At 54.9% G+C, this 26,781-nt stretch overlaps 1 protein-coding gene across 1 annotated transcript; it reads right to left on the reverse strand.

The window, feature by feature from the left end:
- LOC137312777 (mucin-19-like) lies at positions 1-26,781 on the reverse strand. Its single transcript, XM_067979210.1, has 7 exons — positions 26,573-26,781; positions 20,180-21,376; positions 18,085-18,360; positions 15,195-15,359; positions 13,730-13,945; positions 4,247-4,603; positions 1-2,806 (listed from the first exon to the last, which is right to left on the reverse strand). The coding sequence occupies exons 2-7, from the start codon at positions 21,366-21,368 to the stop codon at positions 297-299; spliced, it is 4,713 nt and encodes a 1,570-aa protein (XP_067835311.1). The 5' UTR covers positions 21,369-21,376; positions 26,573-26,781; the 3' UTR covers positions 1-296.

Raw genomic sequence — 26,781 nt, forward strand, 5'->3', positions numbered from 1 at the left:
TAAATACACCACCTTTATTGAGTATAGTTGCACAAGGTGCCAGTGTGGGACTCAAAACCACGAGCTGGGAGTCACACTCCACGATGGGCAACAAGCCTCCGACAGAGGCCACCCGCGAGGCTTTTTTGCAGTTTGCCGGACGAGGGTGGAAGGAGTTCTCCCAGTTGGAGGAACTGGGGACAGAATAACTCAGGACAACCTCTCCGTCGGAATTCCCACCTGGCTCCTCGTGCCCTCGCACTTGGGCCCCATCGGGCCTGCGTCACACTGGGTCAGCTCAGGACCCTTGGGCGTCCTTACAGCACGGAGCACATTCTCTGCTCCTCCGCCAGGTAGGGGGCGTAGAAGGAAGGGCCGGGGCCCCTCGAGCCGTCGGACAGGCCTTGGATGGTGCGGTAGGCCGCTCTCTCCCCCAGGGGGAGCCCCAGGCCGGGCGAGGCGCAGGAGGGGGTGCTCCTGGGGCCCGGGCCGGCCCGACTGGGCCGCAAAGGCAGGCCGGGGGTCGAGTCTCCGCAGGGACGGAGGCCGGGCTCCGGCCAGGGGTCGGGCGGCGGGTCCGAGCCGGTCAGCCAGAGGTCGCGGGGGGGAGGTCGATGGGGGTCGCCAGGGGTCAGCCGATCCCGGCCCTCGGTCGGCTTGGTCACTCCGGACCCGGTCACTCCAGACCCGGTCACTCCGGACTTGGTCACTCCGGAATCGGTCACTCCGGACTCGGTTACTCCAGACCCGGTCACTCTGGACTCGGTCACTCCGGACCCTGTCACTCCGGACTCGATCACTCTGGACTCAGTTACTCCAGACCCGGTCACTCTGGACTTGGTCACTCCAGATTCGGTCACTCCAGACCCTTTCACTCCAGACTCGGTCACTCCAGATCCTGTCACTCCGGATTCTGTAACTCCGGACCCCATCACTCTGGACCTCATCACTCCAGATTCTGTCACTATGGATTCTGTCACTCTGGACACCATCACTCCAGATCCCGTCACTACGGATTCTGTCACTCCGGACCCAGTCACTCCAGATCCCGTCACTACGGATTCTGTCACTCCGGACCCAGTCACTCCAGATCCTGTCACTCCGGATTCTGTCACTCTGGACCCTGTCACTCCAGATCCTGTCACTCTGGATTCTGTCACTCTGGACCCCGTCACTCCAGATCCTGTCACTCCGGATTCTGTCACTCTGGACACCATCACTCCAGATCCCGTCACTACGGATTCTGTCACTCCGGACCCAGTCACTCCAGATCCTGTCACTCCGGATTCTGTCACTCTGGACCCCGTCACTCCAGATCCTGTCACTCCGGACCCCGTTACTCTGGACCCCGTCACTCCAGATCCTGTCACTCCGGATCCTGTCATTCTGGATCCTGTCACTCTGGACTCTGTAACTCCAGTCCTTGTCATTCTGGATCCTGTCACTCTGGATTCTGTCACTCGGGACCCTGTCACTCCAGACTTGGTCTCTCCGAACCCATTCACTCCGGACCCCGTCACTCCAGACTTGGTCTCTCCGAACCCGTTCACTCCGGACCCCGTCACTCCAGACTTGGTCTCTCCGAACCCGTTCACTCCGGACGCCGTCACTCCAGACTTGGTCTCTCCGAACCCGTTCACTCCGGACGCCGTCACTCCAGACTTGGTCTCTCCGAACCCGTTCACTCCGGACGCCGTCACTCCAGATTTGGTCTCTCCGAACCCGTTCACTCCGGACGCCGTCACTCCAGATTTGGTCTCTCCGAACCCGTTCACTCTGGACCCCGTCACTCTGGACCCCGTCACTCTGGACCCCGTCATTCTGGATTCTGTCACTCTGGATTCTGTCACTCTGGATTCTGTCACTCCGGATCCTGTCACTCTGGATTCCATCACTCTGGACCCCGTCACTCCAGACTTGGTCTCTCCGAACCCATACACTCCGGACCCTGTCACTCTGGACCCCGTCACTCTGGATTCTGTCACTCCGGACCCCGTCACTCTGGACCCCGTCACTCTGGACCCCGTCACTCTGGACCCCGTCACTCTGGATTCTGTCACTCTGGATTCCGTCACTCTGGATTCCGTCACTCCGGATCCTGTGACTCCGGATCCTGTGACTCCGGATTCTGTCACTCTGGATTCTGTCACTCTGGATCCTGTCACTCTGGATTCCATCACTCTGGACCCCGTCACTCCAGACTTGGTCTCTCCGAACCCATGCACTCCGGACCCTGTCACTCTGGACCCCGTCACTCTGGATTCTGTCACTCCGGACCCCGTCACTCTGGACCCCGTCATTCTGGATTCTGTCACTCTGGATTCTGTCACTCTGGATTCCGTCACTCCGGATTCTGTCACTCTGGATCCTGTCACTCTGGATCCTGTCACTCTGGATCCTGTCACTCTGGATCCTGTCACTCTGGATCCTGTCACTCTGGATTCTGTCACTCTGGATTCCATCACTCTGGACCCCGTCATTCTGGATTCGGTCACTCCGGATTCTGTCACTCTGGATTCCGTCACTCCGGATCCTGTGACTCCAGATTCTGTCACTCTGGATTCCGTCACTCTGGATCCTGTGACTCCAGATTCTGTCACTCTGGATTCTGTCACTCTGGATTCCGTCACTCCGGATCCTGTCACTCTGGACACTGTCACTCCGGATTCTGTCACTCCGGATCCTGTCACTCTGGACCCCGTCACTCCGGATTCTGTCACTCTGGATCCTGTCACTCTGGATTCCGTCACTCCAGACCCTGTCACTCCGGATTCTGCCCCGCCGAATCCTGCGTCTGTCTCCCACTCGATGGTTTCAAGGGAAAATCCTTCGAAGACAAAAGGAGGACAATCACCTGATTATCCAGTCAGAACCAGGGGGGGTGAAATCAGACTGGGGGGGGCGGCACGCAACAGGCGGGATCGCACTTTAGGCCCGTTATACGCCCAGCCCGATATTCAGTCCATTGGTCTATAACGGGCGGTATCGCACTTTAGGCCCGTTATACGCCCAGCATGATATTCAGTCCATTGGGCCTATAACGGGCGGTATCGTACCTTAGGCCCGTTATTCACCCAACCCGATATTCAGTCCATTGGTCTATAACGGGCGGTATCGTACCTTAGGCCCGTTATTCACCCAACCCGATATTCAGTCCATTGGTCTATAACGGGCGGTATCGTACCTTAGGCCCGTTATTCACCCAGCCCGATATTCAGTCCATTGGGCCTATAACGGGCGGTATCGTACCTTAGGCCCGTTATACGCCCAGCCCGATATTCAGTCCATTGGGCCAAAACGGGCGGTGTTGTACCTTAGGCCCGTTTTACGCCCAGCCCGATATTCAGTCCATTGAGCCTATAACGGGCGGCCGATAAGTTACCACCCATTGTGCGCCCCGGCCCTGCCCAATGCCTTAGGCACGTCCCAAAGCACCTAAGCAATCCCCAGTACCCCCTCTCCGTGGGATCTTTAACATCCACCCGAGAGGGGCAGACGGGGCCCTCAGTTTAACGTCTCATCCGAAAGACGGCACCTCCGACAGTGCAGCACTCCCTCAGTACTGGCACCGGGGAGTGTGGGCCTGGATTATGGGGCTCGAGTCCTAGAGTATATCCATCTCCCTCCGACAGTGCAGCACTCCCTCAGTACTGGCACCGGGGAGTGTGGGCCTGGATTATGGGGCTCGAGTCCTAGAGTATATCCATCTCCCTCCGACAGTGCAGCACTCCCTCAGTACTGGGACCGGGGTGTGTGGGCCTGGATTATGGGGCTCGAGTCCTAGAGTATATCCATCTCCCTCCGACAGTGCAGCACTCCCTCAGTACTGGCACCGGGGAGTGTGGGCCTGGATTATGGGGCTCGAGTCCGAGAGTATATCCATCTCCCTCCGACAGTGCAGCACTCCCTCAGTACTGGCACCTGGGGAGCGTGGGCCTGGATTATGGGGCTCGAGTCCTAGAGTATATCCATCTCCCTCCGACAGTGCAGCACTCCCTCAGTACTGGGACCGGGGAGTGTGGGCCTGGATTATGGGGCTCGAGTCCTAGAGTATATCCATCTCCCTCCGACAGTGCAGCACTCCCTCAGTACTGGGACCGGGGAGTGTGGGCCTGGATTATGGGGCTCGAGTCCCTGGAGTGAGACTCGAACCCACGACCTCCTGAGTCAGAGGTCCCCCGAGAGGGAACCAGGCTGACGCTCCACAGGGGGACCCACAAATTGATATCAAACCCCCCCACCCGAACCCGGCCCCCCGACTCCTTACCCGTGTCGTCCTGCACCATGCCCTGCGATGCCTCTGCAGTCGAATAGGGGAAGATTCGGGTCTGGACCCCCAGGCCCACCAGCGTGACGTGCTCCCCCATGGCCTGGAGCAGCTCCTTGACCGAGGCGTAGCCCAGGAGGGTGAGGGGTCGTCGGTAGAGGTCGGCGTAGCTTCTCTGCAGCTGGAAGAGCGTCAGGCCCCCGGGGCAGGCACCCAGCAGGCTGGTGACGTCCTCTCGCACCTGGCAGAGCGTCTCGGCCTCCCTGGGCCGGCAGGGGACCCCCGGGTCGGAGGGCAGGGGGTCACCGCGATGGGCTGTGCCATTCTCGGGCGGGTGATCGATGTCCATCGCAGAATCTGGAAAGAAACGGAGAAGAGAGAGAGAGATTAAAGGAGAGAGAGAGAGATTAAGGAGAGAGAGAGAGATTAAAGGAGAGAGAGAGAGATTAAAGGAGAGAGAGAGAGATTAAAGGATATAGAGAGAGAGAGAGATTAAAGGAGAGAGAGAGATTAAAGGAGAGAGAGAGATTAAAGGAGAGAGAGAGATTAAAGGAGAGAGAGAGAGATTAAAGGAGAGAGAGAGAGATTAAAGGAGAGAGAGAGATTAAAGGAGAGAGAGATTAAAGGAGAGAGAGAGATTAAAGGAGAGAGAGAGAGATTAAAGGAGAGAGAGAGAGATTAAAGGAGAGAGAGAGAGATTAAAGGAGAGAGAGAGATTAAAGGAGAGAGAGAGAGATTAAAGGAGAGAGAGATATTAAAGGAGAGAGAGAGAGATTAAAGGATAGAGAGAGAGAGAGAGATTAAAGGAGAGAGAGAGATTAAAGGAGAGAGAGAGATTAAAGGAGAGAGAGAGAGAGAGATTAAAGGAGAGAGAGAGAGATTAAAGGAGAGAGAGAGATTAAAGGAGAGAGAGAGAGATTAAAGGAGAGAGAGAGAGAGATTAAAGGAGAGAGAGAGAGATTAAAGGAGAGAGAGAGAGATTAAAGGAGAGAGAGAGATTAAAGGAGAGAGAGAGAGATTAAAGGATAGAGAGAGAGAGAGAGAGAGATTAAAGGATAGAGAGAGAGAGAGAGATTAAAGGAGAGAGAGAGATTAAAGGAGAGAGAGAGAGAGATTAAAGGAGAGAGAGAGAGATTAAAGGAGAGAGAGAGAGATTAAAGGAGAGAGAGAGAGATTAAAGGAGAGAGAGAGAGATTAAAGGAGAGAGAGAGAGATTAAAGGAGAGAGAGAGATTAAAGGAGAGAGAGAGAGATTAAAGGAGAGAGAGAGAGATTAAAGGAGAGAGAGAGAGATTAAAGGAGAGAGAGAGAGATTAAAGGAGAGAGAGAGAGATTAAAGGAGAGAGAGAGAGATTAAAGGAGAGAGAGAGAGATTAAAGGAGAGAGAGAGAGATTAAAGGAGAGAGAGAGAGATTAAAGGAGAGAGAGAGAGATTAAAGGAGAGAGAGAGAGATTAAAGGAGAGAGAGAGAGATTAAAGGAGAGAGAGAGAGATTAAAGGAGAGAGAGATATTAAAGGAGAGAGAGAGAGATTAAAGGAGAGAGAGAGAGAGATTAAAGGAGAGAGAGAGAGATTAAAGGAGAGAGAGAGAGAGATTAAAGGAGAGAGAGAGAGATTAAAGGAGAGAGAGAGATTAAGGAGAGAGAGAGAGAGATTAAAGGAGAGAGAGAGAGATTAAAGGAGAGAGAGAGAGATTAAAGGAGAGAGAGAGAGATTAAAGGAGAGAGAGAGAGATTAAAGGAGAGAGAGAGAGATTAAAGGAGAGAGAGAGAGATTAAAGGAGAGAGAGAGATTAAAGGAGAGAGAGAGAGAGATTAAAGGGAGAGAGAGAGAGAGATTAAAGGAGAGAGAGAGATTAAAGGAGAGAGAGAGATTAAAGGAGAGAGAGAGAGATTAAAGGAGAGAGAGAGAGATTAAAGGAGAGAGAGAGAGATTAAAGGAGAGAGAGAGAGATTAAAGGAGAGAGAGAGATTAAAGGAGAGAGAGAGAGATTAAAGGAGAGAGAGAGAGATTAAAGGAGAGAGAGAGAGAGATTAAAGGAGAGAGAGAGAGATTAAAGGAGAGAGAGAGAGATTAAAGGAGAGAGAGAGAGATTAAAGGAGAGAGAGAGATTAAAGGAGAGAGAGAGATTAAAGGAGAGAGAGAGAGATTAAAGGAGAGAGAGAGAGATTAAAGGAGAGAGAGAGAGAGATTAAAGGAGAGAGAGAGATTAAAGGAGAGAGAGAGAGATTAAAGGAGAGAGAGAGAGATTAAAGGAGAGAGAGAGATTAAAGGAGAGAGAGAGAGATTAAAGGAGAGAGAGAGAGATTAAAGGAGAGAGAGAGAGAGATTCTCCATCACCCACACACACAGTCTGTCCCACTCTCAGATACCAGCTCCTCCATCACCCCCACACACAGTCTGTCCCACTCTCAGATACCAGCTCCTCCATCACCCCCCACACACAGTCTGTCCCACTCTCAGATACCAGCTCCTCCATCACCCCCACACAGTCTGTCCCACTCTCAGATACCAGCTCCTCCATCACCCCCACACACAGTCTGTCCCACTCTCAGATACCAGCTCCTCCATCACCCACACACAGTCTGTCCCACTCTCAGATACCAGCTCCTCCATCACCCCCACACAGTCTGTCCCACTCTCAGATACCAGCTCCTCCATCACCCCCACACACAGTCTGTCCCACTCTCAGATACCAGCTCCTCCATCACCCCCTCACACAGTCTGTCCCACTCTCAGATACCAGCTCCTCCATCACCCCCACACACAGTCTGTCCCACTCTCAGATACCAGCTCCTCCATCACCCCCACACACAGTCTGTCCCACTCTCAGATACCAGCTCCTCCATCACCCCCACACACAGTCTGTCCCACTCTCAGATACCAGCTCCTCCATCACCCCCACACACAGTCTGTCCCACTCTCAGATACCAGCTCCTCCATCACCCCCACACAGTCTGTCCCACTCTCAGATACCAGCTCCTCCATCACCCCCACACACAGTCTGTCCCACTCTCAGATACCAGCTCCTCCATCACCCCCACACACAGTCTGTCCCACTCTCAGATACCAGCTCCTCCATCACCCCCACACACAGTCTGTCCCACTCTCAGATACCAGCTCCTCCATCACCCCCACACACAGTCTGTCCCACTCTCAGATACCAGCTCCTCCATCACCCCCACACACAGTCTGTCCCACTCTCAGATACCAGCTCCTCCATCACCCCCACACACAGTCTGTCCCACTCTCAGATACCAGCTCCTCCATCACTCCACTCTCAGATACCAGCTCCTCCATCACCCCCACACACAGTCTGTCCCACTCTCAGTACCAGCTCAGTCTCAGATACCAGCTCCTCCATCACCCCCACACAGTCTGTCCCACTCTCAGATACCAGCTCCTCCATCACCCCCACACAGTCTGTCCCACTCTCAGATACCAGCTCCTCCATCACCCCCACACACAGTCTGTCCCACTCTCAGATACCAGCTCCTCCATCACCCCACACAGTCTGTCCCACTCTCAGATACCAGCTCCTCCATCACCCCACACACAGTCTGTCCCACTCTCAGATACCAGCTCCTCCATCACCCCCACACACAGTCTGTCCCACTCTCAGATACCAGCTCCTCCATCACCCCCACACACAGTCTGTCCCACTCTCAGATACCAGCTCCTCCATCACCCCCACACAGTCTGTCCCACTCTCAGATACCAGCTCCTCCATCACCCCCACACACAGTCTGTCCCACTCTCAGATACCAGCTCCTCCATCACCCCCACACACAGTCTGTCCCACTCTCAGATACCAGCTCCTCCATCACCCCCACACACAGTCTGTCCCACTCTCAGATACCAGCTCCTCCATCACCCCCACACACAGTCTGTCCCACTCTCAGATACCAGCTCCTCCATCACCCCCACACACAGTCTGTCCCACTCTCAGATACCAGCTCCTCCATCACCCCCACACACAGTCTGTCCCACTCTCAGATACCAGCTCCTCCATCACCCCCACACACAGTCTGTCCCACTCTCAGATACCAGCTCCTCCATCACCCCCACACACAGTCTGTCCCACTCTCAGATACCAGCTCCTCCATCACCCCCACACACAGTCTGTCCCACTCTCAGATACCAGCTCCTCCATCACCCCCACACATCACACACAGTCTGTCCCACTCTCAGATACCAGCTCCTCCATCACCCCCACACACAGTCTGTCCCACTCTCAGATACCAGCTCCTCCATCACCCCACACACAGTCTGTCCCACTCTCAGATACCAGCTCCTCCATCACCCCCACACACAGTCTGTCCCACTCTCAGATACCAGCTCCTCCATCACCCCACACACAGTCTGTCCCACTCTCAGATACCAGCTCCTCCATCACCCCCACACACAGTCTGTCCCACTCTCAGATACCAGCTCCTCCATCACCCCACACACAGTCTGTCCCACTCTCAGATACCAGCTCCTCCATCACCCCCACACACAGTCTGTCCCACTCTCAGATACCAGCTCCTCCATCACCCCCACACACAGTCTGTCCCACTCTCAGATACCAGCTCCTCCATCACCCCCACACACAGTCTGTCCCACTCTCAGATACCAGCTCCTCCATCACCCCCACACACAGTCTGTCCCACTCTCAGATACCAGCTCCTCCATCACCCCCACACACAGTCTGTCCCACTCTCAGATACCAGCTCCTCCATCACCCCACACACAGTCTGTCCCACTCTCAGATACCAGCTCCTCCATCACCCCCACACACAGTCTGTCCCACTCTCAGATACCAGCTCCTCCATCACCCCCACACACAGTCTGTCCCACTCTCAGATACCAGCTCCTCCATCACCCCCCACACAGTCTGTCCCACTCTCAGATACCAGCTCCTCCATCACCCCACACACAGTCTGTCCCACTCTCAGATACCAGCTCCTCCATCACCCCCACACACAGTCTGTCCCACTCTCAGATACCAGCTCCTCCATCACCCCCACACACAGTCTGTCCCACTCTCAGATACCAGCTCCTCCATCACCCCCACACACAGTCTGTCCCACTCTCAGATACCAGCTCCTCCATCACCCCCACACACAGTCTGTCCCACTCTCAGATACCAGCTCCTCCATCACCCCCACACACAGTCTGTCCCACTCTCAGATACCAGCTCCTCCATCACCCCACACACAGTCTGTCCCACTCTCAGATACCAGCTCCTCCATCACCCCCACACACAGTCTGTCCCACTCTCAGATACCAGCTCCTCCATCACCCCACACACAGTCTGTCCCACTCTCAGATACCAGCTCCTCCATCACCCCCACACACAGTCTGTCCCACTCTCAGATACCAGCTCCTCCATCACCCCCACACACAGTCTGTCCCACTCTCAGATACCAGCTCCTCCATCACCCCCACACACAGTCTGTCCCACTCTCAGATACCAGCTCCTCCATCACCCCCACACACAGTCTGTCCCACTCTCAGATACCAGCTCCTCCATCACCCCCACACAGTCTGTCCCACTCTCAGATACCAGCTCCTCCATCACCCCCCACACAGTCTGTCCCACTCTCAGATACCAGCTCCTCCATCACCCCCACACACAGTCTGTCCCACTCTCAGATACCAGCTCCTCCATCACCCCCACACAGTCTGTCCCACTCTCAGATACCAGCTCCTCCATCACCCCCACAAACAGTCTGTCCCACTCTCAGATACCAGCTCCTCCATCACCCCCACACAGTCTGTCCCACTCTCAGATACCAGCTCCTCCATCACCCCCACACACAGTCTGTCCCACTCTCAGATACCAGCTCCTCCATCACCCCCACACAGTCTGTCCCACTCTCAGATACCAGCTCCTCCATCACCCCCACACACAGTCTGTCCCACTCTCAGATACCAGCTCCTCCATCACCCCCACACACAGTCTGTCCCACTCTCAGATACCAGCTCCTCCATCACCCCCACACAGTCTGTCCCACTCTCAGATACCAGCTCCTCCATCACCCCCACACACAGTCTGTCCCACTCTCAGATACCAGCTCCTCCATCACCCCCACACACAGTCTGTCCCACTCTCAGATACCAGCTCCTCCATCACCCCCACACACAGTCTGTCCCACTCTCAGATACCAGCTCCTCCATCACCCCCACACACAGTCTGTCCCACTCTCAGATACCAGCTCCTCCATCACCCCCACACACAGTCTGTCCCACTCTCAGATACCAGCTCCTCCATCACCCCCACACACAGTCTGTCCCACTCTCAGATACCAGCTCCTCCATCACCCCCACACACAGTCTGTCCCACTCTCAGATACCAGCTCCTCCATCACCCCCACACACAGTCTGTCCCACTCTCAGATACCAGCTCCTCCATCACCCCCACACACAGTCTGTCCCACTCTCAGATACCAGCTCCTCCATCACCCCCACACAGTCTGTCCCACTCTCAGATACCAGCTCCTCCATCACCCCCACACACAGTCTGTCCCACTCTCAGATACCAGCTCCTCCATCACCCCCACACAGTCTGTCCCACTCTCAGATACCAGCTCCTCCATCACCCCCACACACAGTCTGTCCCACTCTCAGATACCAGCTCCTCCATCACCCCCACACAGTCTGTCCCACTCTCAGATACCAGCTCCTCCATCACCCCCACACACAGTCTGTCCCACTCTCAGATACCAGCTCCTCCATCACCCCCACACACAGTCTGTCCCACTCTCAGATACCAGCTCCTCCATCACCCCCACACACAGTCTGTCCCACTCTCAGATACCAGCTCCTCCATCACCCCCAAACACAGTCTGTCCCACTCTCAGATACCAGCTCCTCCATCACCCCCACACAGTCTGTCCCACTCTCAGATACCAGCTCCTCCATCACCCCCACACACAGTCTGTCCCACTCTCAGATACCAGCTCCTCCATCACCCCCACACACAGTCTGTCCCACTCTCAGATACCAGCTCCTCCATCACCCCCACACACAGTCTGTCCCACTCTCAGATACCAGCTCCTCCATCACCCCCACACACAGTCTGTCCCACTCTCAGATACCAGCTCCTCCATCACCCCCACACAGTCTGTCCCACTCTCAGATACCAGCTCCTCCATCACCCCCACACACAGTCTGTCCCACTCTCAGATACCAGCTCCTCCATCACCCCCACACACAGTCTGTCCCACTCTCAGATACCAGCTCCTCCATCACCCCCACACAGTCTGTCCCACTCTCAGATACCAGCTCCTCCATCACCCCCACACACAGTCTGTCCCACTCTCAGATACCAGCTCCTCCATCACCCCCACACACAGTCTGTCCCACTCTCAGATACCAGCTCCTCCATCACCCCCACACACAGTCTGTCCCACTCTCAGATACCAGCTCCTCCATCACCCCCACACACAGTCTGTCCCACTCTCAGATACCAGCTCCTCCATCACCCCCACACAGTCTGTCCCACTCTCAGATACCAGCTCCTCCATCACCCCCACACACAGTCTGTCCCACTCTCAGATACCAGCTCCTCCATCACCCCCACACAGTCTGTCCCACTCTCAGATACCAGCTCCTCCATCACCCCCACACACAGTCTGTCCCACTCTCAGATACCAGCTCCTCCATCACCCCCACACACAGTCTGTCCCACTCTCAGATACCAGCTCCTCCATCACCCCCACACACAGTCTGTCCCACTCTCAGATACCAGCTCCTCCATCACCCCCACACAGTCTGTCCCACTCTCAGATACCAGCTCCTCCATCACCCCCCCACACAGTCTGTCCCACTCTCAGATACCAGCTCCTCCATCACCCCCACACACAGTCTGTCCCACTCTCAGATACCAGCTCCTCCATCACCCCCACACACAGTCTGTCCCACTCTCAGATACCAGCTCCTCCATCACCCCCACACACAGTCTGTCCCACTCTCAGATACCAGCTCCTCCATCACCCCCACACACAGTCTGTCCCACTCTCAGATACCAGCTCCTCCATCACCCCCACACAGTCTGTCCCACTCTCAGATACCAGCTCCTCCATCACCCCCACACAGTCTGTCCCACTCTCAGATACCAGCTCCTCCATCACCCCCACACACAGTCTGACCCACTCTCAGATACCAGCTCCTCCATCACCCCCACACAGTCTGTCCCACTCTCAGATACCAGCTCCTCCATCACCCCCACACACAGTCTGTCCCACTCTCAGATACCAGCTCCTCCATCACCCCACACAGTCTGTCCCACTCTCAGATACCAGCTCCTCCATCACCCCCACACACAGTCTGTCCCACTCTCAGATACCAGCTCCTCCATCACCCCCACACACAGTCTGTCCCACTCTCAGATACCAGCTCCTCCATCACCCCCACACACAGTCTGTCCCACTCTCAGATACCAGCTCCTCCATCACCCCCACACACAGTCTGTCCCACTCTCAGATACCAGCTCCTCCATCACCCCCACACACAGTCTGTCCCACTCTCAGATACCAGCTCCTCCATCACCCCCACACACAGTCTGTCCCACTCTCAGATACCAGCTCCTCCATCACCCCCACACAGTCTGTCCCACTCTCAGATACCAGCTCCTCCATCACCCCCACACAGTCTGTCCCACTCTCAGATACCAGCTCCTCCATCACCCCCACACACAGTCTGACCCACTCTCAGATACCAGCTCCTCCATCACCCCCACACAGTCTGTCCCACTCTCAGATACCAGCTCCTCCATCACCCCCACACACAGTCTGTCCCACTCTCAGATACCAGCTCCTCCATCACCCCACACAGTCTGTCCCACTCTCAGATACCAGCTCCTCCATCACCCCCACACACAGTCTGTCCCACTCTCAGATACCAGCTCCTCCATCACCCCCACACACAGTCTGTCCCACTCTCAGATACCAGCTCCTCCATCACCCCCACACACAGTCTGTCCCACTCTCAGATACCAGCTCCTCCATCACCCCCACACACAGTCTGTCCCACTCTCAGATACCAGCTCCTCCATCACCCCCACACACAGTCTGTCCCACTCTCAGATACCAGCTCCTCCATCACCCCCACACACAGTCTGTCCCACTCTCAGATACCAGCTCCTCCATCACCCCCACACAGTCTGTCCCACTCTCAGATACCAGCTCCTCCATCACCCCCACACACAGTCTGTCCCACTCTCAGATACCAGCTCCTCCATCACCCCCCCACACACAGTCTGTCCCACTCTCAGATAACAGCTCCTCCATCACCCCCACACACAGTCTGTCCCACTCTCAGATACCAGCTCCTCCATCACCCCCACACACAGTCTGTCCCACTCTCAGATACCAGCTCCTCCATCACCCCCACACACAGTCTGTCCCACTCTCAGATACCAGCTCCTCCATCACCCCCACACACAGTCTGTCCCACTCTCAGATACCAGCTCCTCCATCGCTCAGATGTGGGGAGTTACCTAATGTTACGGTGCAGTTTATCGGCCGTTGGGGGTTCGAGATGTGAACCTCGGGTATCTGCTCGAGAAATTCGATAATCGAGGCGCACCCCAACTCCTGGACCAGTCGCGAAAGTTCCTGGCCGTGCTTGATTCTGAAACGCTCGCAGAGGTTCCTGATCCTGAGCCCAAGCCTGTACTCTTGGAGCAGCTCGAGGGTCAGTGTCTTGCACAGGTCTGTGCGGAGGGAAGAGAAACAGAGTCAGGCACCCTCACCTCCTGTTGTCCGATGGCTGACGGCAATTTTTGAGGCGAATTTTACAATTGCACACTCGGCCACCGCAGGACTGATTGGTGGTCGGGGGGACAGACGCTGGCACTATAGTGGTGAAAAGAGAGGAATGAGACAGACAGTGACACTATAGTCGTGAATAGGGAGGGACTACATAGGCAGGGGCACTATAGTAGTGAGCTGAGAGGATGTAAACAGATAGGGGCACTATCGTGGTGAATAGAGAGGAACATGATAGACAGGGCCATTATATAGTGATTAGATAAACTGGACAGACAGTGTCACTATAATAGTGATTAGAGTGGAAGAGGACAGACAGGGACACTATAGTAGTGAGTAGAGAAGAACCAGACTGACAGGTGCACTATAGTGGTGAATGGAGAGGAACATGATAGACAGGGCCATTATATAGTGATTAGATAAAGTGGACAGACAGTGTCACTATAATAGTGATTAGAGTGGAAGAGGACAGACAGGGACACTATAGTAGTGAGTAGAGAAGAACCAGACTGACAGGGACACTATAGTAGTGAATAGAGAGGAACCAGACTGACAGGGACACAATAGTGGTGAATAGAGGGGAATTAAGCAGACAGGCGCACTATAGTGGTGAATAGAGAGGAACCAGGCAGACAGGGACACTATAGTAGTGAGTGGAGAGGAACCAGACAGACAGAGACACTATAGTAGTGAATAGAGAGGAACCAGACAGACAAGGTGCACGATAGTAGTGAATAGAGAGGAACCAGACTGATAGGGACACGATAATGGTGAATAGAGAGGAATTAAGCAGACAGCCGCACTATAGTGGTGAATAGAGAGGAATTAGACACTCAGGGACACGATAGTGGTGAATAGAGAGGAACCAGACAGACAGGCGCACTATAGTCGTGAATAGAGAGGAACCAGACTGACAGGGACACGATAATGGTGAATAGAGAGGAATTAAGCAGACAGGCGCACTATAGTGGTGAATAGAGAGGAATTAGACACTCAGTGGCACTATAGTGGTGAATAGAGAGGAACCAGACAGACAGGCGCACTATAGTAGTGAATAGAGAGGAACCAGGCTGACAGGGACACGATAATGGTGAATAGAGAGGAATTAAGCAGACAGGCGCACTATAGTGGTGAATAGAGAGGAATTAGACACTCAGGGGCGGTAGTGAATTGAGTAGAGGAGGAGCAGCTCACCGAACGTACTGTGCACCAAGATTGGTGTCTCCTCGTGCATCACCAACGCACTCTGCGCCTCCGTCCTGCTTTGTGCCCCTGAAGGTTGCTGCGGTTCATTCTCTGAGCTGTGGGCCCCAGAGGCGGAGCCCAGTGCGAGGGAGGCGCCGACCAGTGGAACCGGCCCTGGACACATTGAGGGGGGGAAAAGCGTCAGTACAGAGGAGAGCGAGAACGCAGGCACGACCGAGGGTGGCACGGGGCACGTAACCGAGCCCGCGCCCCCCCCACCACCCCTGGACCCTGAACCCCCGCTCGTCCCTCTCCACTCGACCACTCCTCCAGGCCGCCTCTCGGGCGCCAGCCCCCGGCGGCCGGCTGTTCGACTGCGGGAGGCGTCGCGGACGGGGGGGGGCACCGATCCTCAGCCTTTGCCCGGAGCCATGGGCTCCCTTACTTATCAGCGAGGGGCGTGGGGGGGATGAGTAGGAGTGCAGGAGGCCTTTCTATTGTTGGAGTCAGGGCTGATTTCTCCCCACAAACACATCGCACGCCCCCCTGGCCACCATGCCCCTCCGCAGGACAGTCCTGGAAGTCGGAACAACAAACGCCATCCACCATTCACACAGCGCCTTTAACAGAGTGAAACGTCCCCCAAGGCGCTTCCCAGGAGCGATGATCAAACACAATCTGACCCCGAGACACATGAGGAGATATTAGGGACAGGTGACCAAAAGCTCGGTCAAAGAGGGAGGTTTTAAGGAGCGTCTTAAAGGAGGAGAGAGAGAGGGGGAGAGGTTTAGGGAGGGAATTCCAGAGCTCAGGGCCCCAGGCAGCTGAAGGCACGGCCGCCAATGGTGGAGCGATGGGAATCGGGGATACGCAAGAGGCCAGAATTGGAGGAGCGCAGAGATCTCGGAGGGTCGTAGGAGGTTACAGAGATAGGGAGGGGGGGCGAGGGTCATGGAGGGATTTGAACAGGAGGATGAGAATTGTAGGGGCTGGAGGAGGTTACAGAGATAGGGAGGGGGGGCGAGGGCCATGGAGGGATTTGAACAGGAGGATGAGAATTGCAGGGGCTGGAGGAGGTTACAGAGATAGGGAGGGGGGGACGAGGGCCATTGAGGGATTTGAACAGGAGGATGAGAATTGTAGGGGGACTGGAGGGGGTTACAGAGATAGGGAGGGGGGGGGGCGAGGGCCATGGAGGGATTTGAACAGGAGGATGAGAATTGTAGGGGCTGGAGGAGGTTACAGAGATAGGGAGGGGGGGACGAGGGCCATTGAGGGATTTGAACAGGAGGATGAGAATTGTAGGGGGACTGGAGGGGGTTACAGAGATAGGGAGGGGGGCGAGGGGCCATGGAGGGATTTGAACAGGAGGATGAGAATTGTAGGGGCTGGAGGAGGTTACAGAGATAGGGAGGGGGGGCGAGGGCCATGGAGGGATTTGAACAGGAGGATGAGAATTGTAGGGGGACTGGAGGGGGTTACAGAGATAGGGAGGGGGGCGAGGGGCCATGGAGGGATTTGAACAGGAGGATGAGAATTGTCGGGGCTGGAGGAGGTTACAGAGATAGGGAGGGGGGGCGAGGGGCCATGGAGAGATTTGAACAGGAGGATGAGAATTGTAGGGGCTGGAGGAGGTTACAGAGATAGGGAGGGGGGGCGAGGGCCATGGAGGGATTTGAACAGGAGGATGAGAATTGTAGGGGCTGGAGGAGGTTACAGAGATAGGGAGGGGGGGGGCGAGGGCCATGGAGGGATTTGAACAGGAGGATGAGAATTGTAGGGGCTGGAGGAGGTTACGGAGATAGGGAGGGGGGGCGAGGGCCATGGGGGGATTTGAACAGGAGGATGAGAATTGTAGGGGCTGGAGGAGGTTACAGAGATAGGGAGGGGGGCGAGGGTCATGGAGGGATTTGAACAGGAGGATGAGAATTGTAGGGGCTGGAGGAGGTTACAGAGATAGGGAGGGGGGCGAGGGCCATGGAGGGATTTGAACAGGAGGATGAGAATTGTAGGGGCTGGAGGAGGTTACAGAGATAGGGAGGGGGGCGAGGGCCATGGAGGGATTTGAACAGGAGGATGAGAATTGTAGGGGCTGGAGGAGGTTACAGAGATAGGGAGGGGGGCGAGGGCCATGGAGGGATTTGAACAGGAGGATGAGAATTGTAGGGGCTGGAGGAGGTTACAGAGATAGGGAGGGGGGCGAGGGCCATGGAGGGATTTGAACAGGAGGATGAGAATTGTAGGGGCTGGAGGAGGTTACAGAGATAGGGAGGGGGGCGAGGGCCATGGAGGGATTTGAACAGGAGGATGAGGATTGTAGGGGCTGGAGGAGGTTACAGAGATAGGGAGGGGGGCGAGGGCCATGGAGGGATTTGAACAGGAGGATGAGAATTGTCGGGGCTGGAGGAGGTTACAGAGATAGGGAGGGGGGCGAGGGCCATGGAGGGATTTGAACAGGAGGATGAGAATTGTAGGGGCTGGAGGAGGTTACAGAGATAGGGAGGGGGGGCGAGGGCCATGGAGGGATTTGAACAGGAGGATGAGAATTGTAGGGGCTGGAGGAGGTTACAGTGATAGGGAGGGGGGGCGAGGGCCATGGAGGGATTTGAACAGGAGGATATGAATTTTAAAATCGAGGCGTTCCCGGACCGGGAACCAGTGTCGGTCCAGCGAGCACAGGGGGTGATGGGTGAACGGGACTCGGTGTGAGTTAGGATACGGGGGGGCAGCAGGGGTTTTGGACGAGCTGGAGTTTACGAAGGGTGGACGATGGGAGGCCGGCCAGGAGAGCATTGGGACAGTCGAGTCTGGAGGTGACAAAGGGCACGGGCGAGGGTCTCAGCAGCGAATATTTCTGACCCTCTCATTGTGTATTGTTTGCCCCGCTCCCACTCCCTACCCTGTGGGAGGCCGTTTGCTCCCTCCTCGGAGACAGAAAGCAGTCGGATGACGAGGGTTTTCTGCCCTGGGCTGGTCACCGTCTCCACCTCAGGCAGGTCCCTCAGGAAGTCCTGGAGCGAGCCAAAGCCAGCCCTCCGCAGGAGATGTGACAGTTCGACCCCACGCTGTTTGAGGCACAGGGCGGCCAGCTTGTCGGAACGCAGCCCGTCCCTGTACCCCTTCGTCCGCAGTACTTCCTGGAGCCACTTGGAGCATTCTGCTCCGTCCTCAGCACCTGTCAGGCAAAGGAGTCAGAGGTTAACCACCAACGCAGCCACCACAGAGTAAAGCTCCCTCTACACTGTCCCGTCAAACACTCCCAGGGCAGGTACAGGGTTAGATACAGAGTAAAGCTCCCTCTACACTGTCCCATCAAACACTCCCAGGGCAGGTACAGGGTTAGATACAGAGTAAAGCTCCCTCTACACTGTCCCGTCAAACACTCCCAGGGCAGGTACAGGGTTAGATACAGAGTAAAGCTCCCTCTACACTGTCCCGTCAAACACTCCCAGGGCAGGTACAGGGTTAGATACAGAGTAAAGCTCCCTCTACACTGTCCCGTCAAACACTCCCAGGGCAGGTACAGGGTTAGATACAGAGTAAAGCTCCCTCTACACTGTCCCGTCAAACACTCCCAGGGCAGGTACAGGGTTAGATACAGAGTAAAGCTCCCTCTACACTGTCCCATCAAACACTCCCAGGGCAGGTACAGGGTTAGATACAGAGTAAAGCTCCCTCTACACTGTCCCATCAAACACTCCCAGGGCAGGTACAGGGTTAGATACAGAGTAAAGCTCCCTCTACACTGTCCCGTCAAACACTCCCAGGGCAGGTACAGGGTTAGATACAGAGTAAAGCTCCCTCTACACTGTCCCGTCAAACACTCCCAGGGCAGGTACAGGGTTAGATACAGAGTAAAGCTCCCTCTACACTGTCCCATCAAACACTCCCAGGGACAGGTACAGGGTTAGATACAGAGTAAAGCTCCCTCTGCACTGTCCCATCAAACACTCCCAGGGCAGGTACAGGGTTAGATACAGAGTAAAGCTCCCTCTACACTGTCCCATCAAACACTCCCAGGGCAGGTACAGGGTTAGATACAGAGTAAAGCTCCCTCTACACTGTCCCATCAAACACTCCCAGGGCAGGTACAGGGTTAGATACAGAGTAAAGCTCCCTCTACACTGTCCCATCAAACACTCCCAGGGTCAGGTACAGGGTTAGATACAGAGTAAAGCTCCCTCTACACTGTCCCATCAAACACTCCCAGGACAGGTACAGGGTTAGATACAGAGTAAAGCTCCCTCTACACTGTCCCATCAAACACTCCCAGGGCAGGTACAGGGTTAGATACAGAGTAAAGCTCCCTCAACACTGTCCCATCAAACACTCCCAGGGCAGGTACAGGGTTAGATACAGAGTAAAGCTCCCTCTACACTGTCCCATCAAACACTCCCAGGGCAGGTACAGGGTTAGATACAGAGTAAAGCTCCCTCTACACTGTCCCATCAAACACTCCCAGGGCAGGTACAGGGTTAGATACAGAGTAAAGCTCCCTCTACACTGTCCCATCAAACACTCCCAGGGACAGGTACAGGGTTAGATACAGAGTAAAGCTCCCTCTACACTGTCCCATCAAACACTCCCAGGGTCAGGTACAGGGTTAGATACAGAGTAAAGCTCCCTCTACACTGTCCCATCAAACACTCCCAGGGCAGGTACAGGGTTAGATACAGAGTAAAGCTCCCTCTACACTGTCCCATCAAACACTCCCAGGGTCAGGTACAGAGTTAGATACAGAGTAAAGCTCCCTCTGCACTGTCCCATCAAACACTCCCAGGGCAGGTACAGGGTTAGATACAGAGTGAAGCTCCCTCTACACTGTCCCATCAAACACTCCCAGGGACAGGTACAGGGTTAGATACAGAGTAAAGCTCCCTCTACACTGTCCCGTCAAACACTCCCAGGGTCAGGTCCAGCGCGAGTTAAACTCGGACACCTCCCCTCACCCCCCTCTCCGTAACTCCGATTCGAAGAGGCGAGCAGTGATGTACCTTTGAGTTGAGACGCTGGGATCTCCGGCCGTGCGTCCAATCCCGTTGTCACGACCCCCGTCCCGTCTGGAGCTGCTTTGCCTGCCGGAATCTCCTCAGGCCGCTCCTGGCCCTCGTCCGGAGGCTTCCCGCTCTCCCTCGGCAACCGTCCCGGCCTCCTGGTCTGGGCCGGGGAGGGCCATTCCCCAACTTTCACCTGCTCCAGGAAGGAGCTTCGATCGGGGCCTGGCCCCGGCTCCGCCGGCCGCTGACCCCCGGCCCTGGCCCTCACGGCCTGACTGTAAGTCAGAGGCCGCTCGCCCTCCGCCCGCTGGGAGCAGGCAGGCCCGGGCTGGGGCAGCGGGCTGGCTCCCCGACCTCCGACCCCCCCGGGCCTTCGGGCCTGCTGACCGACAGCCGGCTCCCGAGGGGCCTGGGGCTCGCCGCGACACCGAGCCTCCCCTGGACGGGTGGGCGGGTACTCCAGCACCAGGCTGGGGCCGGCCCGCGGCTGGCGGCTCGCCCCCGGAGGCGCCGGCCGGGCCCTTGAAGCCTGAGCCTGGATTAGTGGAGCCACCCCGGGCCGCTCCCGCCAGCCGGGGATTAAGGAGTCCCCCATGAAGATGATGGGCTGCAGGTACCTGGGGAACGGGGCCTGCTGGGCTGGGTGCTGGAAGGACAGAGGGCAGCCCAGAGACTGCAGCGTCAAGGGGCCCGGGTCTGTTGGCCATTGACCGTAGCCTGGGTGGGGCCTGGGCTGCGAGGCCCGGACGGGAGCCAGTTGAGGGCCTGAGACTTGCGGGAGGACATCGGGCAGGGACGAGAGGAGCCCGGGCCCCATCGCCGGAGCCCAGGTCCGCGGGGGCTGGGGGAACAGGGCAGGCTTCTGTTGGCCGCTAGGCCCGGCTCTGGGGGACGGGCTCCGAGGGGCCTGCCTGGACGTCGGTGCGTCTGGACAACGGCCTGGCCGTCCGGTGGCCCCAATTCCCCTGGCCGTCAGCCTCTCCTCTCCCCCCACCACCCTGCTCTGCACCATCTCCTCCATCTGCTCCACCATCTGGCTGGTGGAAGCGAATCCGTACTTCGCGAGGTCCAGCTCGCGGCCGTGATGCTTCCGGAAGGCGGTGGAGAAGCCGGAGACGGTCACGCCCTTCGGATTGGCGTAGAGAACCAGGAGGACGTCAATCTTCAGTTCCTCCAAAATCTCCATCTCGGGTCCTGCTCGAGAGACAACAGAGGCATGGACTTCAGCGGGAGAGCTCCCCCCAGACAGACAGACCAGAGACGCAGACGGATACAGACACAGACAGGCAGAGGCACTTAGACAGGCACGGACACAGACACACGGAGACGGACACACAGACACAGACAGACGGAGTCACTGGACAGACACACATAGACAGACACACAGACAGGCACGGAGACGGACACACAGACACAGACAGACGGAGTCACTGGACAGACACACATAGACAGACCCACAGGCAGGCACGGAGACGGACACACAGACACAGACAGACGGAGTCACTGGACAGACACACATAGACAGACCCACAGGCAGGCACGGAGACGGACACACAGACACAGACAGACGGAGTCACTGGACAGACACACATAGACAGACACACAGACAGAGACGCACACAGGCAGACACGGACAGAGACACGAGACAGACGCACCCAGACAGAATACAGACACAGGCAGATACAGACACGCAGACAGACAGAGACGCACACACCCCACAGACAGAGACACAGACAGTCAGACACACAGGCAGAGACAAACACAGACAGACACACAGACAGAGACACAGACAGAGAATTGCAAATGTTACACCCTTGTTCAAAATTAAGGATAAACCCAGCAACTACAGGCCGGTCAGTTTAACCTCAGTGGTGGAGAAACTTTTAGAAACGATAATCCGGGACAGAATTAACAGTCACTTGGATGAGTGTGGATTGATTAGGGAAAGTCAGCACGGATTTGTTAAAAGCAAATCGTGTCTAACTAACCTGATAGAGTTTTTTGATGAGGTTACAGAGAGGGTCGATGAGGGCAATGTGGTGGATGCGGTGTATATGGACTATCAAAAGGCGTTTGATAAAGTGCCTCATGATAGGATTATCATCAAGATTGAAGCCCATGGAATAAAGGGGGCAGTAGCAACACGGAGACAGAATCGGCTTAGTGACAGGAAACAGAGAGTAGTGGTGAAGGGTTGTTTTTCGGACTGGAGGGAGGTGTACAGTGGTGTTCCCCAGGGGTCGGTGCTGGGACCACTGCTTTTCTTGATATACATTAATGACTCGGACTTGGGAGTACAGGGCAAAATTTCAAAATATGCAGATAACACAAAACTTGGAAGGGTAGTAAACAGTGAGGAGGATAGTGATAGACTTCAAGAGGATACAGACAGGCTGGTGGAATGGGCGGACACGTGGCAGATGAAATTTAACGCAGAGAAGTCCGAAGTGATACATTTCGGTTTGAAGAATGAGGAGAGGCAATATAAACTAGAGGGCACAATTCTAAAAGGGACAGAGAGATCTGGGGGTATATGTGCACAAATCGTTGAAGGAGGCAGGGCAGGTTGAGAAAGTGGTTAAAAAAGCATACGGGATCCTGGGCTTTATAAATAGAGGCATGGAGTACAAAAGTATGGAAGTCATGATGAACCTTTATAAAACACTGGTTCGACCACAACTGGAGTATTGTGTCCAGTTCTGGGCACCGCACTTTAGGAAAGATGTGAAGGCCTTAGAGAGGGTGCAGGAAGAGATTTACGAGAATGATTCCAGCGATGAGGGACTCCAGTTACGTGGATAGACTGGAGAAGCTGGGGTTGTTCTCCTTGGAACAGAGACGGTCGAGAGGAGATTTGATCGAGGGGTTCAAAATCATGAAGGGTCCAGACAGAGTAGATAGAGAGAAACTGTTCCCATTGGCGGACGGGTCAACAACCAGAGGACACAGATTTAAGGTGATTGGTGAAAGAACCAAAGGCGACATGAGGAAAAACTTTTTGACCCAGCGAGTGGTCGTGATCTGGAATGCACTGCCCGAGGGGGTGGTGGAGGCAGATTCAATCATGGCCTTCAAAAGGGAACTGGATAAATACTTGAAGGGAAAAAATTTGCAGGGCTACGGGGAAAGGGCGGGGGCGTGGGACGAGCTGGATTGCTCTTGCCTAGAGCCGGCACGGACTCGATGGGACGAATGGCCTCCTTCCATGCTGTAACCGCTCTATGATTCTATGAGACACAGACACAGACACACCGACACATAGACACAGACACAGACACACACACAGACATGGAGACACAGACAGAGAGACACACGAACACACGAACACACATATACAAACACACACACATACAATCACACACACAAACACACACACACAAACACACATACAGACACACACAAACACACAAACACACACACAAACACACATACAGACACACACACAGACATGGAGACACAGACAGAGAGACACACGGACACACAAACACAAACACACATATACAAACACACACACATACAATCACACCCATACGCAAATACACATACAAACAAACACACACACAAACAAACACACACACAAACACACACACAAACACACACACACAAACACACACACACAAACACACATACAGACACACACAAACACACAAACACACACACACACATACAGACACACACAAACACACACACACACACAAACACACATACAGACACACACAAACACACACACAAACACACACACAAACACACATACAGACACACACAAACACACACACAAACACACACACAAACACACATACAGACACACACAAACACACACACACAAACACACATACAGACACACAAACACACACACACAAACACACATACAGACACACACAAACACACACACACACACACACAAACACACATACAGACACACACAAACACACACACACACACACACAAACACACATACAGACACACACAAACACAAACACACATACAGACACACACAAACACACACATACAAACACACACACACAAACACACATACAGACACACACAAACACACACACACAGACAATCACACACACATACACAAACACATACATACATAAACACACACAAACACACACACACACAAACACACACACACTGACATACAGACACAAACAGAGACACACACACAGACTCACACACACACAGACATACAGACACAGACGGAGACACACACACACACACACACAGACAATCACACACACATACAGAGACACACAGACACAAACACTCCCACTGACATACAAACACAGACAGACAGACACACAGGCAGGTGCACACACACAGGCACAGATACAGACACAGATACAGACATTTGAAGTGCGGTCACTGTTTGTAATGTAGGAAACACGGCAGCCAATTTGCGCACAGCAAGATCCCACAAACAGCAATGATAAAAGACCAGGTCATCTATTTTTTTAGTGATGTTGGTTGAGGGATAAATATCGGCCCCAGGACATCGGGGAGAACTCCCCCCTGCTCTTCTTCCAATAGTGGGCCGTGGGATCTTTTACACCCACCCGAGAGGGGCAGACGGGGCCCTCGGTTTAACGTCTCATCCGAAAGACGGCACCTCCGACAGTGCAGCACTCCCTCAGTACTGGGACCGGGGGAGTGTGGGCCTGGATTATGGGGCTCGAGTCCTAGAGTATATCCATCTCCCTCCGACAGTGCAGCACTCCCTCAGTACTGGCACCGGGGAGTGTGGGCCTGGATTATGGGGCTCGAGTCCTAGAGTATATCCATCTACCTCCGACAGTGCAGCACTCCCTCAGTACTGGGACCGGGGAGTGTGGGCCTGGATTATGGGGCTCGAGTCCTAGAGTATATCCATCTACCTCCGACAGTGCGGCACTCCCTCAGTACTGGCACCGGGGAGTGTGGGCCTGGATTATGGGGCTCGAGTCCTAGAGTATATCCATCTCCCTCCGACAGTGCAGCACTCCCTCAGTACTGGCACCGGGGAGTGTGGGCCTGGATTATGGGGCTCGAGTCCTAGAGTATATCCATCTACCTCCGACAGTGCAGCACTCCCTCAGTACTGGGACCGGGGAGTGTGGGCCTGGATTATGGGGCTCGAGTCCTAGAGTATATCCATCTACCTCCGACAGTGCAGCACTCCCTCAGTACTGGCACCGGGGGAGTGTGGGCCTGGATTATGGGGCTCGAGTCCTAGAGTATATCCATCTCCCTCCGACAGTGCGGCACTCCCTCAGTAAACAGAGAGAAAGATAGAGAGAAACTGCTCCCATTGGCGGAAGGGTCGAGAACCAGAGGACACAGATTTAAGGCGATTGGTGAAAGAACCAAAGACGACATGAGGAAAAACTTTTTTACCCAGCGAGTGGTTAGGATCTGGAATGCACTGCCCGAGGGGGTGGTGGAGGCAGATTCAATCATGGCCTTCAAAAGGGAACTGGATAAATACTTGAAGGGAAAATATTTGCAGGGCTACGGGGAAAGGGCGGGGGAGTGGGACTAGCTGGATTGCTCTTGCATCGAGCCGGCACGGACTCGATGGGACGAATGGCCTCCTTCTGTACTGTAACCGCTCTATGAATCTATGAGACACAGACACAGACAGACAGAGGCATGGAGACACAGACAGAGAGACACACGAACACACAAACACACAATCACATACACATACACACAAACACACACAAACACACACACACACAAACACAAACACACAAACACACACACATACACAAACACACACATACACAGACAATCACACACACACTGACTTACAGACACAGACAGAGAGACACATAGACAAACGCACACACACACTGACATACAGACACAAACAGAGACACACACAGACTCACACACACAGACATACAGACACAGACGGAGAGACACACACACACACAAACACACACAGGCACACAAACACAGACACAGATACAGACACAAACACAGACACAGACATTTGAAGTGCGGTCACTGTTTGTAATGTAGGAAACACGGCAGCCAATTTGCGCACAGCAAGATCCCACAAACAGCACTGTGATAAATGACCCAGATCATCTGTTTTTTTTTCAGTGGTGTTTGTTGAGGGATAAATATCGGCCCCAGGACACCGGGGAGAACTCCCCCCTGCTCTTCTTCCAATAGTGGGCCGTGGGATCTTTTACACCCGCCCGAGAGGGGCAGACGGGGCCCTCGGTTTAACGTCTCGTCCCGAAAGACGGCACCTCCGACAGTGCAGCACTCCCTCAGTACTGGCACCGACCGGGGGGAGTGTGGGCCTGGATTATGGGGCTCGAGTCTCTGGGAGTGGAGAGACAATTTACACACACCAACCACTGAGGTGCGAAGGGTGGTAACATGTTCAGCAGGTACCTTTCTGCGAGGGTGCGTCTTTCTCCCTCCCTCGCTGTCTGCTCTTTTCACTCGCTGGCACTCATCCTCGCCCAATCTGCCTCTCGTCTCCCTCGGTGTCGTCCGCCTTCTCCTGCTGGCACCCTCGCCCTCCCCGGTCTCCGTCCGTCTGCTTGTCTCTCTCTCTCTCTCTTTCTCTCTCTCTCTCACTTTCTGCATCTAGTTCTGCA

This window comes from Heptranchias perlo, unplaced genomic scaffold, assembly GCF_035084215.1.
Source record: "Heptranchias perlo isolate sHepPer1 unplaced genomic scaffold, sHepPer1.hap1 HAP1_SCAFFOLD_430, whole genome shotgun sequence".
Lineage (NCBI taxonomy): Eukaryota > Metazoa > Chordata > Chondrichthyes > Hexanchiformes > Hexanchidae > Heptranchias > Heptranchias perlo.

Excerpts from the sequence above, each read along its gene's own strand:
- LOC137312777 (XM_067979210.1), bottom strand. The coding sequence starts at position 21,368 with ATGGAGATTTTGGAGGAACTGAAGATTGACGTCCTCCTGGTTCTCTAC. Across the intron at positions 15,360-18,084 it reads AGCAAACGGCCTCCCACAGG|GGCCGGTTCCACTGGTCGGC; the intron begins GTAGGGAGTGGG and ends CAATGTGTCCAG. Across the intron at positions 13,946-15,194 it reads CTTGGTGCACAGTACGTTCG|ACCTGTGCAAGACACTGACC; the intron begins GTGAGCTGCTCC and ends CCCTCCGCACAG.